The sequence below is a fragment of the Balaenoptera acutorostrata genome, chromosome 15 (genome assembly GCF_949987535.1).
Source record: "Balaenoptera acutorostrata chromosome 15, mBalAcu1.1, whole genome shotgun sequence".
Classification (NCBI taxonomy): domain Eukaryota; kingdom Metazoa; phylum Chordata; class Mammalia; order Artiodactyla; family Balaenopteridae; genus Balaenoptera; species Balaenoptera acutorostrata.
Genome location: NC_080078.1, coordinates 37,752,216 through 37,766,866, shown reverse-complemented (window position 1 = coordinate 37,766,866; position 14,651 = coordinate 37,752,216). Strand labels below are relative to the sequence as shown.

Genomic DNA, 14,651 nt, shown 5'->3' with positions numbered 1-14,651 from the left:
GGAACTTGGGATCTGACGAAGACTGACCCTGACCTCTCTCCCCTGCTGACACACTCACCCTGATAGCTTTTGCTTCCTCTCGAAAATGTCAGAAAGAACCACTTAGCCAGGAGTGTCCCCCAAATGCTCTTGAACCAAAACGACAGGGACAGGGAGATGCTGACTCCATGAGGCTTTTCTGAGTGTTGATTTCCCTGTAGGAGCTTTTTTTGCTACTGTAGTAGAATTCTGACCACCCTGGGTCAGGCATGGTTGAGTAAGGGAATCCCAGCATAGGGATTGCAGACCACCCTGTTGACTGTGTGCCCCTAGGCATGTGTGAGCCTCAGCCCCATCTGTAAGAGGGGGCAATAATACCTATCTCACAGGGGTGTTGTGAGGATTAAATGTGATGAGGGTAGTAGCAGCCGCATGATGTGCATGACTGAACTGCCTTCTCCCACTCCAGTGGGGACCTAGTACCACCTGACCGTGGGGTGGGGTGGGGTCTCCCTGAATCTTCTAAGCACTGACTGAAGTCCTCTCCCCTCCCCTCCCCTCCTACCTCACAGAGAATCTCATTTTAGTCAGAATGCTGTCGGCCTCCCCGCACTAGGCAAGAAAATAGGCCACTACCGATGGAGGGGCCCACCCTAAGGGCACTCCCAGGGCTGCCTGGGTCCTGACCCCCTTCCCCTTCTCTGCCTGGCACCCTCAACTCCCCTCCTTTGTGTCTCTGTCCTCTGCTGCAGCACCTTCCTATCAGCAACTGTGAAATGGACACCTCGCCAACTTGAAACAACCCCTCCCAGGTTTGTCACCCGTCCTGCTCTCCCCTGAGATTTCTTCGCCCCTGAGGGGTTGGCATTCATCTGTTTTTCCTGTTATCTCCAATTACAGTGGACCCTGCTGCCCGCACCACTCCTCCCAGCCAGCATCTGTCCCCACAATCCCTCCTCGCCAGGTGTCTCCTGATTCTCTGAAGGCCCCGTTCCCCCATCCCGCAGACATTCCCTCCTGGGATAGCCTCCTCTGGTTTCTGTGACACCAGGCTCTGCTGTCCCTCCACCTCTCTGGGCTCCAGCTTCCCCTCACCTGTCCCCATCCATGCACACCTGCCCCACCTTGGACCAGCTTGCCCAGGCCCATTGCTCCATGTGCCACATCCTTGGCTCCTGGGCTTCATCCACCTCTGCCCAGGTGCCCACTGATGCCTCCCCTGGATGTCATCACCTCACCAACATATGCAAAAGTGGACACTCCCTCCTCCCTTGTCCCTGCTCCCAACACACATGTCATCCTCACTTCTAGCGACTGCAGTAAATACCTACTGGGCCCCTCCATGTGCCTTGCCCTGTGCTAGGTGGCCCGGGGTCAGCAAGGCAGCAGGGCCCTGCTTTAGAGCGCCTTCAATACAAAGACGAAGCCAACCGTTAAGCGATCACAGGTGCCACCATCTACCTGGTTATCCAACCCAGAAGCCTGAGCGTCACCCGAGGTCCTCACCCGCTTCCCCTCCGCTGCTCCCGGCCCGAGCTCAGAACCGGCGTCATTCCTTGGACCCCGCGGGACGGGGGACCCCTTGAGGCGGGATCTTCATCGGGTAGGGCGGGCCCTGAACTCTGGGCTCGGGATTGGGCAGTCCGGCCGGAAGGGGCGATCTTCTAGGCCGGAAGGGGCGGGATTTTGCGGCGGCGGCAGATCGTGAAGAACGGCTACCGCCTTCATGCTGCTTGCCGGCAGCTCGCGCCGGTGGGTCCCGCGCCGCTGGAGGGGGCGGGAGGCTGCGCGGCCCGAGGCTGGCCAGGGTGCTGAGCCTCTGGTGCGTCCTTTCCAGGCTAGTGGCCGAGCTGCGTGACGCCCTGGACTCGTGCGCCGAGCGACAGCGGCAGCTGGAGCGGAGCCTGCGAGTCTCCCGGCGGCTGCTGCGTGCCTGGTACGCGGACCCCGGGACCACCCGGCTAGGCCTCCCTCGGACCGTCAGAACCCCGCTTAGAGACCCCGGGCCGGGAGACCTGGCCCAGCGCTCACTTCCGAGTTGCGGGTTGTCAGTGCTCCCCGCTTTTCCTGCAGGCTCTGAGGCTGCGGGTCTGCCCCTAGGCCAGGCGGCCCTGGGGGCCTGTTGGGCCCGGGCAGTGCCTCCTGGCCGTGCCACGGCTGCCTTGTGTCTTCGCAGGGAACCAGCCGAGACCCTGGCTCCGGAGCCAACCCCAGGGCCAGAAACTAATGAAGAGGCCCCATCTGCAGGTAAACCTCAGCCACCCACCTTCTCCAGGTGCCGCCCCTGGCCTGTCTTCTGACATGCAGTGGTGAGGGACCTTTACATGACTCTTGGTTTTTGCAGCATGCGCACCCAGCCCGCAAGACCTCAAGGAGCTGGAGCTTCTGACCCAGGCACTGGAGAAGGCTGTACGGGTGCGAAAAGGCATATCAAAGGCTGGAGAAGGAGACAAGGCCCCCAGCCTGAAGTTTGGGTCCATTGCCACTTCCCCTGCCACCAGAGCCTCTGCCCCACCCAGCACCTCACGCAGGGCTGGCAGCCGTGCATCAGAGACAGAACCCCCCAGGGGCATCCGCCAAACCAGGGTGCCTGCCAAGGACCTCCCTGAGCACAGGCTTCTGTCAGTGGGGGATCAGGCCTGTATGGGGCAAGGGGCTGGAGCCACCAAGCCTGAATCAGGCCTCAGGAACGAACAAATAGTCCTGTCGGCTGCTTCTCAGGCCCCAGAAGCTTTTACACTCAAGGATAAGGGGTAGGTTTCCCAGACCCTCACTAGAGGAACTACTGTCTCTACTTGATCAGATCCTGGGCAGCAGCAGGAGTCTGGGTTTGGGGTGACAGGGAGGGCAGGGCATTGAGCTGGATGTGGGCCAGGGGAGCCCCAGGATGCCACCCCATGAGGCCCAAGCCCAGAAGCTGGCAGAGTGGAACAGCTGGCTGTGAAGGTCCCACGTTTGATGCACTGGGGCCTGTCCTGTGCCCTATCCATTTACCCACCCAGCCCCAGAGCTCCACATGAGCTCTCGAAGGCCTGGGCTCTGCTTTCTCTTCTCTCTGCCAGGTGGGACCTGGACTGGGCTGGCTCCTGTGGTCACCCTGGAAGCCCTGTCTGAGGGGTGGGTGAGCTTCATCCCTCCCTGGGCTCTGAGTAGGGAGTGGGGCCTGCAGCCCCCAGAGTGAGACAGAGCTGCCCTGAGCACCGGCTTCCCTGACAGGATCCTGTTGCAGCTGCCCGAGGCCTTCAGGAAAGCGTCTTCCCGGAATTCCCGGTGAGGCTGAGTCTTGTGGCTGGGTGAAGGGGGAGGGGAGACCGGGGGAATGTGGAGAGCAGGGATGCTGAGGCTTCCCACTGGTAAGACTCTTCCCACGGGTCCCTCGGCTTTCTTTGCTGGGTGGCAACACTCTCCACATTAGGAGAGTCAGCCTCCCTAGGACGGCTGTAGTCACCTTAGACTCAGCCAGCGGCCTCTGAGGCTCCAAGGCACTTAGTGTCTCCAAGTCCCCATTTGTCTTTCTTGTGGAGATGAGAATAATAGTACCAGTTTCTAGAGACGTTGTAGGGGTTAAATGAGGGTGGTGCCTTTTCGGGTGTTAGTGCTGTGCCTGGTACAGAGCCAGCATCCAAAGCTCTTACCAGACATTTTGGTCACCAGTCACTGCTGGCTCCTCTCCCCTTTTTCCTTGAATTCTCTCCTAGCATTTCCCAGAGTGGGTCAGCTCTGTCCCCTTTTCATGGACAGTGTCCCCCTCGGTTCCCCAGGACCCCCAAAGGCCCCTCCTGACATTCAGCAGAGCCAGACACCCCAGGCTGGGGGCGCTACCCTGGCCCTTGCCTACTTTTCGTGGTCCAGCCCAGCTGGCTGGAGTAACCATGTTGCTTTCTGGTTTGTGGGCTGCGCATGTGTGCATCCCAGCCTGTGGGCCCAGCTCAGCTCTACACAGACCAGTGATTCTGTGGATGCTGCTACCACCGCCAAAATGCAGTTCCTCCAGAAAATGCAGACAACTGTATCCTTGCGGGGCTTGGGGGAGTGAGGCGGGGGGGCAGAGGATCTGGCTCTAAACCTGGCGAGTCTGAGGAGGAGCAACTCCAGGAAGGGCCAGAGCTACTCCAGCACCCAGCCCTTGGGGAGAGCGGAGGGGCCTGACCACAGGGGACTTTCCCTGACACGCATGCAGTCAGGCTGGCCTGGCTCCAGGCTCAGTGCCACCGAGGTGGAGGCGGAGGTGCGGCACCTGCAGAAGGCCTGCTTGCTGCTAAGACTTCGAATGGGGGAAGAGCTCACGGCAGGTTAGTGGGCCCTTAGTCATGTCTCTGGTCAGGGTGGGGAGGGCTTCAGGACCAGTGTGGACCTGACCTGCTCCCCCTGGCTCTCATGTAGACCCCAAGGACTGGATGCAGGAGTACCGCTGCCTGCTCACCTTGGAGGAGCTGCAGGCCATCGTGGGGCAGTGTCTCCACAGGCTGCGGGAGCTGTGCACAGGTGAGGCCTGCCCCGCCCGTGCTGAAGTCTGGTCGGGATCAAAGTCCTCTAGCCACGGGGTGGTGTTGGGACTCTAACAGCAGCCTGGGAGCGGAGGCAGGCAGGCAGGCCGGCCCTTCCCTGTGTCTCCCCACTGCATTCTGAGTTCTCTGCAGTTGTGCTGTGGAGCTGGCCAGCACAGCACCCCTGCTCCAATCTCTCTCCCAACACACAGATCCCACCACTCTGAGTAGCTTACTTATTTATCTAGTTATTGAAAAAGTACCTTGTGACAGTCAGAGAGGTACTGGCAGATGCCTGGTATTGCAAGAGTTAGTTGTTCATGGACATTAGGGCTTCATACAGGAGGCAAGGGGAGACTTTGCACCCCCTTAAAGGGGCCTGGGGAGGAGGTGCCTGGCTGCTGCCCTGTGAGGCCGTATCTCCTGTCCTCGCAGCAGTGGTGGAACAGCAGCTGGGGCCGTGGCCTGAGGGGAGGTTCCCCAGGGCCTCCTTGCCCTGTGGAGGAGAAGCAGACCCTATCTGGAGCCCCCAGTTGCTTCTCTACTCTAGTACCCAGGAGCTGCAGACCCTGGCATCCCTCAGGCTGCGGGTGGCCATGCTGCACCAGCAGATCTACCTGGAAAAGGTACTTCTAGAGTAGGGAGTGGGTGACTGAGTGTCGGGGAGCCGTGGGCCCTGGGGAGGACTCTAAGTCTGCAGCCTCATGAGGGCTTGGCCTCAAGAGCCTATCTGTGCTCCTCCCGCCAAGACCCACCAGGGAAGGGTGGGAGCTGCTGGGCCTGTGCCCGTGTGAGGGTGCTGGAGCTTCTGGAGGAGGGATGGGCTGGGGCGTGGTGCCTCAAAGCCTGCCCTGGTTTGAGCCCGCCTCTGGGGGCCCTGGGCCAGCTGGGACAGGGCCCCCTTGAGACCTTGGTCCTGCACCACCCCCCAGGTCCTGATGGCCGAACTCCTCCCTCTGGTGAGCAAGCAGGAGCCGCTGGGGCCACCCTGGCTAGCGCTGTGCCGGGCTGTCCACAGCCTGCTCTGTGAGGGAGGCCAGCGCTTCCTCACCATCCTACGAGAAGATAAGCCTGCTGACTGAGCCCTTCCCATGGCCAGGCCCACCCCCAGTCCCCCAGAACCCTGCAGCAAAGGCAGGCTGGCTCTGCCCCTAGCCTGACTGTCAGTGAGAGCCCCCCTTCCCTAGGAGGAATCAAATGAATGGGCATTGAGGGGATTTTCACTGGTACAGTGAGCCAGGGGCCCAGAGATGCCTGTACCCCCTTAGGAAACCAGGTTTCCAAGGGGTGGGGACTGCCCCCTGGCTCTTCCTGAGGAACTTAGGGCCTTTCTAATGGCTGCTAAACCTGCTGGTCAGGGCTCAGCTTGGCTTGGCTTTCCACAGGCTCAGGAGACCTGAGACTGGTGGGGGCTTTTCTTAGCTACCTCTGTTTTCTCTTGCTGTACACTTAAAAGCTACTTTGACATTAAAACTACTTTAGAAAGTTTACATATGTAAATCATACCAAGGTGGGACTTGATGCATGTTTGTTTTCTTCTTTGTGTTTATTACTTACCAAGAATATATCAAGTATACTTACCAAGAATAGGCATATCCCTTGTGTACTGAAGGGAGGGGGCAAAGCCACTCAAGGTGGGCTGCCCTGGGGACTTGTCTCATGCACTGGCCCTAGCACACCTGAAACCTCTCCCCACAAGTGCCTAGATTTGTACCAGGCTTATCAAAAGACAAAAAAGCCACAAGCCAGTATCGCAGTGGACGGCCACTGTCTGCCCACAGCCATCTTTCCTGGCACCCATGCCCACCACCTGCTCCTGTGCCATTGCTGTGGCTGATGTGGGCCCCCCAGACTGGGTCCACCCCTCCCCTGCTCCACTGTCACCTCCAAGGCTCCTACCTCCCCTGCTGAAGGAGCCACTGTTTCTTGGAAGGCAAGAAAGTGTAGAGGTCAAGGTCACAGCCTCTGGGTTTACAAGTCACTCATCTTGGGTTTACATCATGACTTGTTTGCTGCTCTGGAACTTCCAGCAAGATTCTTGAAGACTCTGAGCCTCAGTTCCCAGTGTTGTCCCCACTGTCATACTGGGGTAGTGGTTATTACCACTGGGCTGAAGATGAATAAGATGGTGTTAGATGCTTCACAGCTCTGGACCCTGGTGAGGGCTTCGAGGCAGCGGTGTCCCTTTTATGAGCCTTTAGTGAGCACCTGTGTGGACCAGACACAGTCCTCAGAGCTGGGGCAGTAGCCCTTTGTGTGGACAGTGATGTGTGAGACCGAATAACACCTGCTTCTGCCCTGAGAAGCCCAGGCCCAGGAAGCAGATGACTCCTGGAGAAGGCCAGGTCTTCTGCAAGCCTGATGAAGTGCTGCAGGTATGGGGGATGAACTGGGTGAAGTTGAAGCCGCCTCAGGGTAGCCCCACCCTGCAGGAGGCCCTACTTGTAAAGGGCCCCACAGTCCAACAGGCCAGAAACCTTGGACATGGAGTCCCAGGTCCTTGGGGCTGCTGGGGACCAGATGACAGACCAAAGTAGAAAATGAAAAATCAGGGCCCTCACTGCACTGAGGGGGCCTCCAGGGAGTGGAACTCCAGAGTAGGAAACCCAGGGAAGGGGGAGAAAGAGAGAGAGGGAGCCTGGGGTACAGCCACCTCCTGGCCACTCCACTGCTGCCTCCAGAGCTTACGTCCAGGTGCTGGGATCTGGAGGAACCCTTAATGTCCGGGGCAAATCCCACCACCCCCCTGTTACTGGCCACCCCAGAATCCGTTTCCAGAGCAGGTGGTCTTCACCACAATTATCTCACCCACTGGTTCTTAGTTTATTGTGCACTTTATCTATTGGCAGGGATGCCATCCACCTGCATCTCTAGCTAAGTGCAGATGGGCGCCCAGAGGTTGTTGACTCAATGACCCACCTCTCCAGGGCCAATCCTGAGCACTGGTGGTGTCCTGCGGACCTCTGTGGGCACCTGGGCCTTCATGGGCAGGAAGGTGCCAGCAGATAACATGAGGGGAGAGATCTGGGTAGGTCCCAACACAAGGCACCCAGAGCAGAAAAGGGAGACCCACTGCGAGTTAGCGCCCGCCCACCTCTATTCCACACGAAGCCGGGAGGCTGCAGCGAAGAACTGTCCCCGTGGCGTCACTGCATCGCCTGCCAATCTGCTCCGACGTGGCGGGCAAGCGGGGCTGCAGGGGGCGCCCACACCCACCCGGAGCGCAGACCCCGCTTCGGCAGCATGAGCGTGGCCGAGCGCCCGCCCCCAGCGCCCGCCGAGGCCCCTGAGCCCCACGGGGCCCTACGCTCGCTGCTCTTGGCCACCGGCGTCGCGGGGGGGGCTCTTGGCCGCGCTGCATCCTGCCGTTCGGCGCCGTGGTTCTGCTTGCAGGCGCCGCTGCCACGGCCATCACCTTTTCGCTGTGCGGACCCCGCCTGGACCTGGCCCACGGCTCGGCGCGGGCCTCGGGCTACTGGCCGCCGCCTTTCTGTGCTGGCGCGCACGGCGGCGGCGGCAGAGGGCCGGGCGCGGGGGGCGGCGGGAGCCGGGGACACCCTGAGCCCACGCGCCAAGCCCTCTCCCCTGCGAGGTCACGGCGAGCCGGCGCCTCCTCCCTCCGGATCTCGCCTGGGCCCGGCTGGCGCAGTGCCAAGCGCGTGTCGCGGAAGCCTCCTCCCCAGATGCCGTCCCCAAACCATTCTGTTCTGAACCCTCAGGATGCCCGAGCTTTGGGCACTTCGAGCCATCTCCCTCCCCTCCCCCGACTCGGTTCTCCCGCTCTCGCACACACCTCCGCCCATGTTGCTTTTGAGCGTTTCGCCTGGCGCGCAGAGCCGGCCTGGCTGAGTGCGGGGCTGGCGGCAATCTGCGCGGCACGGGGGCCCTGCAGGGTATGCAGGGTCCTGGGCGGCGGCGGGCCGGGTACTTGGCGTGGCTACCCTACTCGGGGCGAGGCACAGTGGGCTGTGTCCCCCTCCCCTAGCTGTCTTTCTTCCCCACTGGTTTGGAAGCCCCTCGAGGCAAAATAGGCGCTCAATAAATGTTTGTGCTATATATGAACAAGTGGTGGCTTGCAAAAGTCTGGCAGGGACAGTAGGTCCTGGGCTAAGCCGGGAGTATTTGATCAGTTGGCCTTTTAAGAGAAAGACCCCAGCCCCCTGAGACATGTCAGGACCCCCTCCGTCCCTTTTCCCCCAGAGAGGTTCCTGGAGCCCCAGAGCTAGCAGCTGTCACTCTGAGTGGGGGCAGGGGAGGGGAGGCCTGCAGCAGCCTGAGGAGTTGCAGGTGGGCAACTAGAGGCTGAGCTTCTTCTAAGGTGCCAGAAAGGGGCAGGGCCAGCAGAGAGGTGTGAGGTCTGAGAGGCCCTAGTCAAGGACTGGGGACAGATGGCTGAGTCCCAAGGAGCACTGAGCCTGGGTGGGGGTCTGTGAGGAAGGCCCTCCCTAACTCCCATCACACCATCTGCCAGGGCTGCCCCCGGGGCCAGAATAGAAAGCACACCTAGGGCCACTCCAGAAAAGAGCCTGGGCTGCCTGCAGCCACCTCCCTGGGGAGCTAGTGGGGCAACGACGCTCTGGGCCAGGTCCCTGCCTGCTGACCCCAATGAACACTCTGCAGGCCGAGCCCTGGGGGCCTTCACCCACACCAGAGGCCACCAGATGTTCTGCAGACCCTACCCCCAACTCACGAGGAGGCTGTGCTGCACACAAAGCCTGCAAGGCTGGGGAGGGGGAGCTGCTCCCTGCTTTCCTCCTTCGCAGCAGGAGTCCTGAAGTCCAGACAGCCAAGGTTTCCCTGGAGTCTTGTCTCAGGCCGCGGGGAACCACTGGCTTGGGCCTGGGCATTTCTCCCCACTGTGGCCACCTCCTTACTTCTAACGGTCCCAGAAGGATCTATCACACCTCCCGCTCTCCCACCAGGGCTCCCCCCATCCCAAGCAGGTTTGAGGCTGATGATCAGAAGAACCTTGAAGAGAATGGTTGGGAAGGTGCTCTTTCTGAACTTGACCCATCCCAGAGCAGAACCGTGCTCCCTGCCAGCTCCTTCATTCGTGCATGGCTGTTTGTTATAAGGGACACATTCTCTTTATTGGGAAGTTGAGGGACAGGCCCCAGTGGCACCTGCTTTGTGGGGTGAGGGGCACCCTCAGCCTTCCTGTTGCTGCCAGAGAAGAGAGAGGCCAGCAGCCCCTCTGGCCCTCCTGGCTCAGTCTTTCCAAAGTCTCCTATTATCCCTTCACCCCTCACCCCTGCATTTGTGCTGGTTAGGCTTGGTGAAGGGCCTGACCAGAGAGTGTCAGTCACTCCAGGTAGCCCATCAATCACCCTGTCTTCCTGCTGCTCCTTCTCCAAGGTCAAGCCCTGGTGTGTCCTCCTCTTCTCCTTCAGTATCCCCTGGGAGGCTTCTATGTCCTCCTGCTCCTCCTCTCCTAAATAGCACAAGGATTCTGCTTTTCTCCATCCTCTTCTTATCTGTCCTTGCAGTGTCTCTGGCCCAACTGAGGGTGGCAGCCCCGCCTACACAGACACACCCATGTGGTGTCCTCCACTGACAGCTGGGCTTGGCCTGGGGTCAGCCTCCCATCTAGAACTTCAGGCCTCAGAGCTGCTCCCAGGTGGGATATATTCTCATGTTCCCTGCCCCCTTTGCATGGGGCTGACCCTTCCTGGGATGCTTTGCCTCCTCCATCAAGGAGGGACTCCAGTCTGTTGAGCTCCCTGGCTACATCCAATACCTATGTGGCTCATGAAATCCCAACAGCTTGGCAAAGTTGGATAATAGGCATCTGGCTGATGAGGAAACTGAGGCTTGGGCAGGTTGAGGAATTGAAACCACACAACTAGAAACTGGAGCAGCTTGGATTCAAAATCAGACCTGGCCCCAATCCTGGGTTCTTTTTACTACAGCAGACTGCTGCCCTGGGGACACCCCACAACCACCAGCCCAGCTTGGCTCCCTCTGTGCTGAGTGTGCCCTGTAGGGACCAATGGGAGCATGCGGGTCCCACCTTCAGATCCAGGGCCCAGCCTGCCTGATGGGCCTGAGGGAGGAGGCAGCCAGACCCCCACCCAGCACGTGGCACAACCCCAGGAGCAGTCAAAGCCTGGAGGCAGGCCGGGGGCCGGCTGGGTGGTCCCCCACGGGCTCCGTGGCTGAGCCACCCCCTCCAGAGCCCTCCCACCAGCACATTCCTGGCTCCCCGGCCCCTCCCCCGGCTCCAGGGCCTCCCAGCCCCCTCCCCCGCTGGCCCAGCCAGTGTCTGAATCTGCTTCTGATTCCGGCTCTGCCGACGAGGCCCCCTCCCCTCCCCTCCCTCCTTCCCGGCCCGAGCAGCCCCGCCCCCGGCTGGGCCCAGGCTTGCGCCTGCTGCGCCCCCCACCCTCTACTGGCACAGCTCGCCCGCCCTCGCTGCAGCCGGGAGGAGGTGGCGGCCGGGGCGCCCCAGGCCCCGCCCGCCCTCGGCCGGTCCCGGGAGGCCGGGAGACCGGGAGACCTGCTCGACCCGGCCCTCGGTGGGTGAGTGCGAGCGGCGGGCGGCGGGTGGGGCCTCTGCGGGCGGAGGCGCCGAGAGCGGGGGCGACGCCTGTCAACGCTCCAGGCCCAGCGGGAGGACGCGCCGACATCCCCGCTGCTCCGCTCGGCCCGCGGCGTGCCGGCCGCTGCGCCCACCTCTGGGCCCCGACTGGAGCGGCCCGGGGCTCTGGTTGCTCGGCACCGCGGGCCAGCGGGCAGAGCCTCGGATCGGGCTCTCTCTCCCGAGGGCAGCGGCGTGGGCCCCCGGCCGGCTCGCTGACCCACGGCGGCTCCGGCCATGCCCGGCTGGCCCTGGGGGCTGCTGCTGGCCGCGGGCACGCTCTCGGCCGCGCTGAGCCCGGGGCCGCCGGCGCCCGCCGACCCCTGCCATGACGACGGGGGCGCGCCCCGCGGTTGCGTGCCCGGCCTGGTGAACGCGGCCTTGGGCCGCGAGGTGCTGGCGTCCAGCACGTGCGGGCGGCCGGCCACGCGGGCCTGCGACGCTTCGGACCCGCGGCGGGCACACCCCGCCGCCCTCCTGACCTCCGCAGGGGGCACCACAAGCCCGGTGTGCTGGCGTTCGGACTCGCTGACGCAAGTGCCCCTCAACGTGACCCTCACAGTGCCCCTCGGCAAGGCTTTTGAGCTGGTGTTCGTGAGCCTGCGCTTCTGTTCTGCACCCCCCACTTCGGTGGCCCTGCTCAAGTCGCAGGACCATGGCCGAAGCTGGACCCCACTGGGCTTCTTCTCCTCCCGCTGTGGCCTGGACTATGGCCGCGTGCCTGCCCCTGCCGATGGCCCAGCTGGCCTGGGGCCCGAAGCCCTGTGCTTCCCTGAGCCCCAGGCCCAGCCTGATGGGGGTGGCCTTCTGGCCTTCAGCGTGCAGGACGGCAGCCCGCCAGGCCTGGATCTGGACAGCAGCCCGGTGCTCCAAGACTGGGTGACCGCCACAGACATTCAAGTAGTGCTCACAAGGCCTACCATGCTGGGGGACACGAGGGATGCCATGGCCATGGTCCCTTACTCTTACTCAGCCACTGAGCTCCAGGTAGGCGGGCGCTGCAAGTGCAATGGGCATGCCGCCAGGTGCCTGCTGGACAGCCAGGGCCATCTGATCTGCGACTGCCGTCATGGCACCGAGGGCCCCGACTGCGGCCGCTGCAAGCCCTTCTACTGCGACAGGCCATGGCAGCGGGCCACGGCCCGGGAAGCCCACGCCTGCCTTGGTGAGGCCTTGGAGGGTGGCCTGGGGATCTGAGACCAGGCCAGCCTGTCCCTGACTCATCCCTCCCTGCAGCTTGCTCCTGCAATGGCCATGCCCGCCGCTGCCGCTTCAACATGGAGCTGTACCGACTGTCTGGCCGCCGCAGTGGAGGTGTCTGCCTCAACTGCCGGCATAATACCGCCGGCCGGCACTGCCACTACTGCCAGGAGGGCTTCTATCGAGACCCAGGCCGTGCCCTGAGTGACCGCCGCGCTTGTAGGGGTGAGCCTGCCACCAGCCACCTGCACACCCTCACCTTCCGGTTTCCCACATCCCCAGATGGGCTTCTGACCATCCCACTTCTATCCTCAGCCTGTGACTGTCACCCTGTTGGTGCTGCTGGCAAAACCTGCAACCAGACCACAGGCCAGTGTCCCTGCAAGGATGGCGTAACTGGCCTCACCTGCAACCGCTGTGCCCCTGGCTTCCAGCAGAGCCGCTCTCCAGTGGCACCCTGCGTTAGTGAGTGATGCTGCCCTGCTTAGACCACCTCAGCCAAGGTCAACCCAGCTCCCTGCTGCTGCCAACCTGGGCCCCGCAGATCCCCCTGCCCCCCTCAGCTGTCCCCTGAGCCCTGCAGATTCCCTTGGCCCCCTTCAAAGGAAGGCCTTTATCCCATCCTCTACACAGAGACCCCTGTCCCTGGACCCACTGAGGAAAGCAGCCCTGTGGAGCCCCAGGGTGAGTGGAGGTCCCAGAGGGGCATGTCCTTGGCTGGAGGGGGCTATGGATTCCAGGAGGGGAGGAGGAGAGGGTGGGAGAAGGAGGTGCAGATCGGTGCCAACCTCCTCCTGCGCCCTCCTCCCAGACTGCGACTTGCACTGCAAACCTGCCCGTGGCAGCTACCGCATCAGCTTGAAGAAGTTCTGCAGGAAGGACTACGGTAGGCCGCCCTCAGGCCTCCTGCCCCCGTCCTCCTCACCTTGCCCTCTCTACTGTCCCTCTGTATACCCTGACCCTCGCTGGACCCCAAGGCCATCCCCCGGCCCTCAGGTCCTCCGTTGTCGCCGGCCCCGCCCTGTCAGCCCCCTTGGCCTCTCGATGCTCCCGCTGCGGCGTGTCCTCTTTGTGTTCCTCCTCCACCCCCCGCCCCACCCCCGCGGGCGCCCTGTGCTCCTCTGCGCGGCCCGCCCCCTCCGGGCCCCGCCCCGCTTGACCCCTCCCCTTCTCGCCTCCCCCGCAGCGGTGCAGGTGGCGGTGCGCGCGCGCGGCGAGGCGCGCGGCTCCTGGACCCGCTTTCCGGTGGCCGTGCTCGCCGTGTTCCGGAGCGGCGAGGAGCGCGCGCGGCGCGGGAGCAGCGTGCTGTGGGTGCCGGCGCGGGACGCCGCCTGCGGCTGCCCGCGCCTGCTACCCGACCGCCGCTACCTGCTGCTGGGGGGCGGGCCGGGGGCCGCGGCCGGGGGTCCCGAGGGCCGGGGGCCCGGGCTCAGCGCCGCCCGCGGGAGCCTCGTGTTGCCCTGGCGGGATGCGTGGACTAGGCGCCTTCGGAGGCTGCAGAGGCGCGAGCGGCGGGGGCGCTGCGGGGCGGCCTGAGCCCGCGGGCCGGGCGGGGGCCGGGCGGGGCGCTTCTCACACATCAAGGCACACGTTCATCCAGTGCATCCGCCTGCCGAGAAGTCTTTGCTCGCGTCGCGCGCGTAGCCATCTGGGCCCCCCGCCCCGACTCTGCCCCGCGCCTCCCTCGGTGCCTCGAGCTCCTGCCCAGGAGGGATGTGACGGACGCAGGGACACCCCCGCCCCAACACAGAGGGATGTGATAGCCCCAGAGAGGTGCTTTGAGGCCCCCTGGGGCAGCTGTCATCCAAAGGACCCCTTGGCCCCCCCACCTTCAAGCTATCTGCCTCCTCCAAGGGGCACCACGATACCCCCAGAGGGCTGTGAACCCCCTGTGGGGCCGAATACTTAATAGGCTCTGCGAACACCTCAAGGGCCTCTGTGACACAGCCCCCCATGATGTCGTGGTCCCTCAGCGTTCCCACTTTCCTGAAAGGCACTGACACCCCCCTCATATACTTGTGAACCCCCTTCTGATGCCAGGACCCATAGAGATCTGCGAACACCCCAAGGGCCGCTGAGACTCCAACCGCCCCCGGACTCTGTGATCCGCCAGAGAGCGCCCTGACTCCCCAGGAGGCACTGTGGCTACCACAGACGCCTGTGGACCCCCATGGAGCTCGGTGACACTGGCTCCCCCGCCCCCTGTCAGGACACGCAGAGGGCGCTATGACTCCTCCCCCAACGAGGACGGCGGCCTCTGGTTCCCGTCTATCTCGCAGGTCACCTCTGCCTGTCCTGTCTCTGCCGGCTGGGCGGCCGTGTCCCTGTCTCCCGCTGTGTTCAGCCTCTTTTTTGCCCCGTTGTGTCCCTGTCTCTTGTCTCCGTCTGGCTGTCTCTCGGCCTCGGCC

General features: G+C 63.0%; 2 protein-coding genes across 6 annotated transcripts; both read left to right on the top strand.

The window, feature by feature from the left end:
- Positions 1–1,654: 1,654 nt before the first annotated feature.
- On the top strand, positions 1,655–5,960 carry TEDC2 (tubulin epsilon and delta complex 2). 5 transcript variants are annotated; one of them, XM_007181629.2, is made up of 10 exons: positions 1,655–1,731; positions 1,817–1,915; positions 2,156–2,226; positions 2,324–2,732; positions 3,196–3,249; positions 3,895–3,988; positions 4,160–4,271; positions 4,363–4,464; positions 4,905–5,092; positions 5,399–5,960. In XM_007181629.2, exons 1-10 carry the CDS (start codon positions 1,706–1,708, stop codon positions 5,546–5,548), a joined length of 1,305 nt encoding a protein of 434 aa, XP_007181691.2. In that variant the 5' UTR covers positions 1,655–1,705; the 3' UTR covers positions 5,549–5,960. The 5 variants fall into 5 exon arrangements, with proteins under 5 accessions (XP_007181691.2, XP_007181690.2, XP_007181693.2 ...); XM_007181628.2 differs by having other exon boundaries at positions 4,902–5,092; XM_007181631.3 differs by having other exon boundaries at positions 5,017–5,092; positions 5,399–5,528.
- A 5,320-nt stretch (positions 5,961–11,280) lies between these two features.
- On the top strand, positions 11,281–13,779 carry NTN3 (netrin 3). Its single transcript, XM_057529652.1, has 6 exons — positions 11,281–12,208; positions 12,280–12,468; positions 12,559–12,708; positions 12,877–12,927; positions 13,055–13,129; positions 13,430–13,779. Exons 1-6 carry the CDS (start codon positions 11,281–11,283, stop codon positions 13,777–13,779), a joined length of 1,743 nt encoding a protein of 580 aa, XP_057385635.1.
- The last annotated feature ends 872 nt before the right edge of the window (positions 13,780–14,651 follow it).

Bases quoted from the DNA above. Each gene is read 5' to 3' on its own strand.
- TEDC2 (XM_007181628.2), top strand. From the start codon at position 1,706: ATGCTGCTTGCCGGCAGCTCGCGCCG. The intron at 1,732-1,816 runs GTGGGTCCCGCG...CGTCCTTTCCAG, and splicing joins CTTGCCGGCAGCTCGCGCCG to GCTAGTGGCCGAGCTGCGTG. The intron at 3,989-4,159 runs GTATCCTTGCGG...ACACGCATGCAG, and splicing joins TCCAGAAAATGCAGACAACT to TCAGGCTGGCCTGGCTCCAG.
- NTN3 (XM_057529652.1), top strand. From the start codon at position 11,281: ATGCCCGGCTGGCCCTGGGGGCTGCTGCTGGCCGCGGGCACGCTCTCG. The intron at 12,469-12,558 runs GTGAGCCTGCCA...TTCTATCCTCAG, and splicing joins TGACCGCCGCGCTTGTAGGG to CCTGTGACTGTCACCCTGTT. The intron at 12,709-12,876 runs GTGAGTGATGCT...TCCTCTACACAG, and splicing joins TCCAGTGGCACCCTGCGTTA to AGACCCCTGTCCCTGGACCC.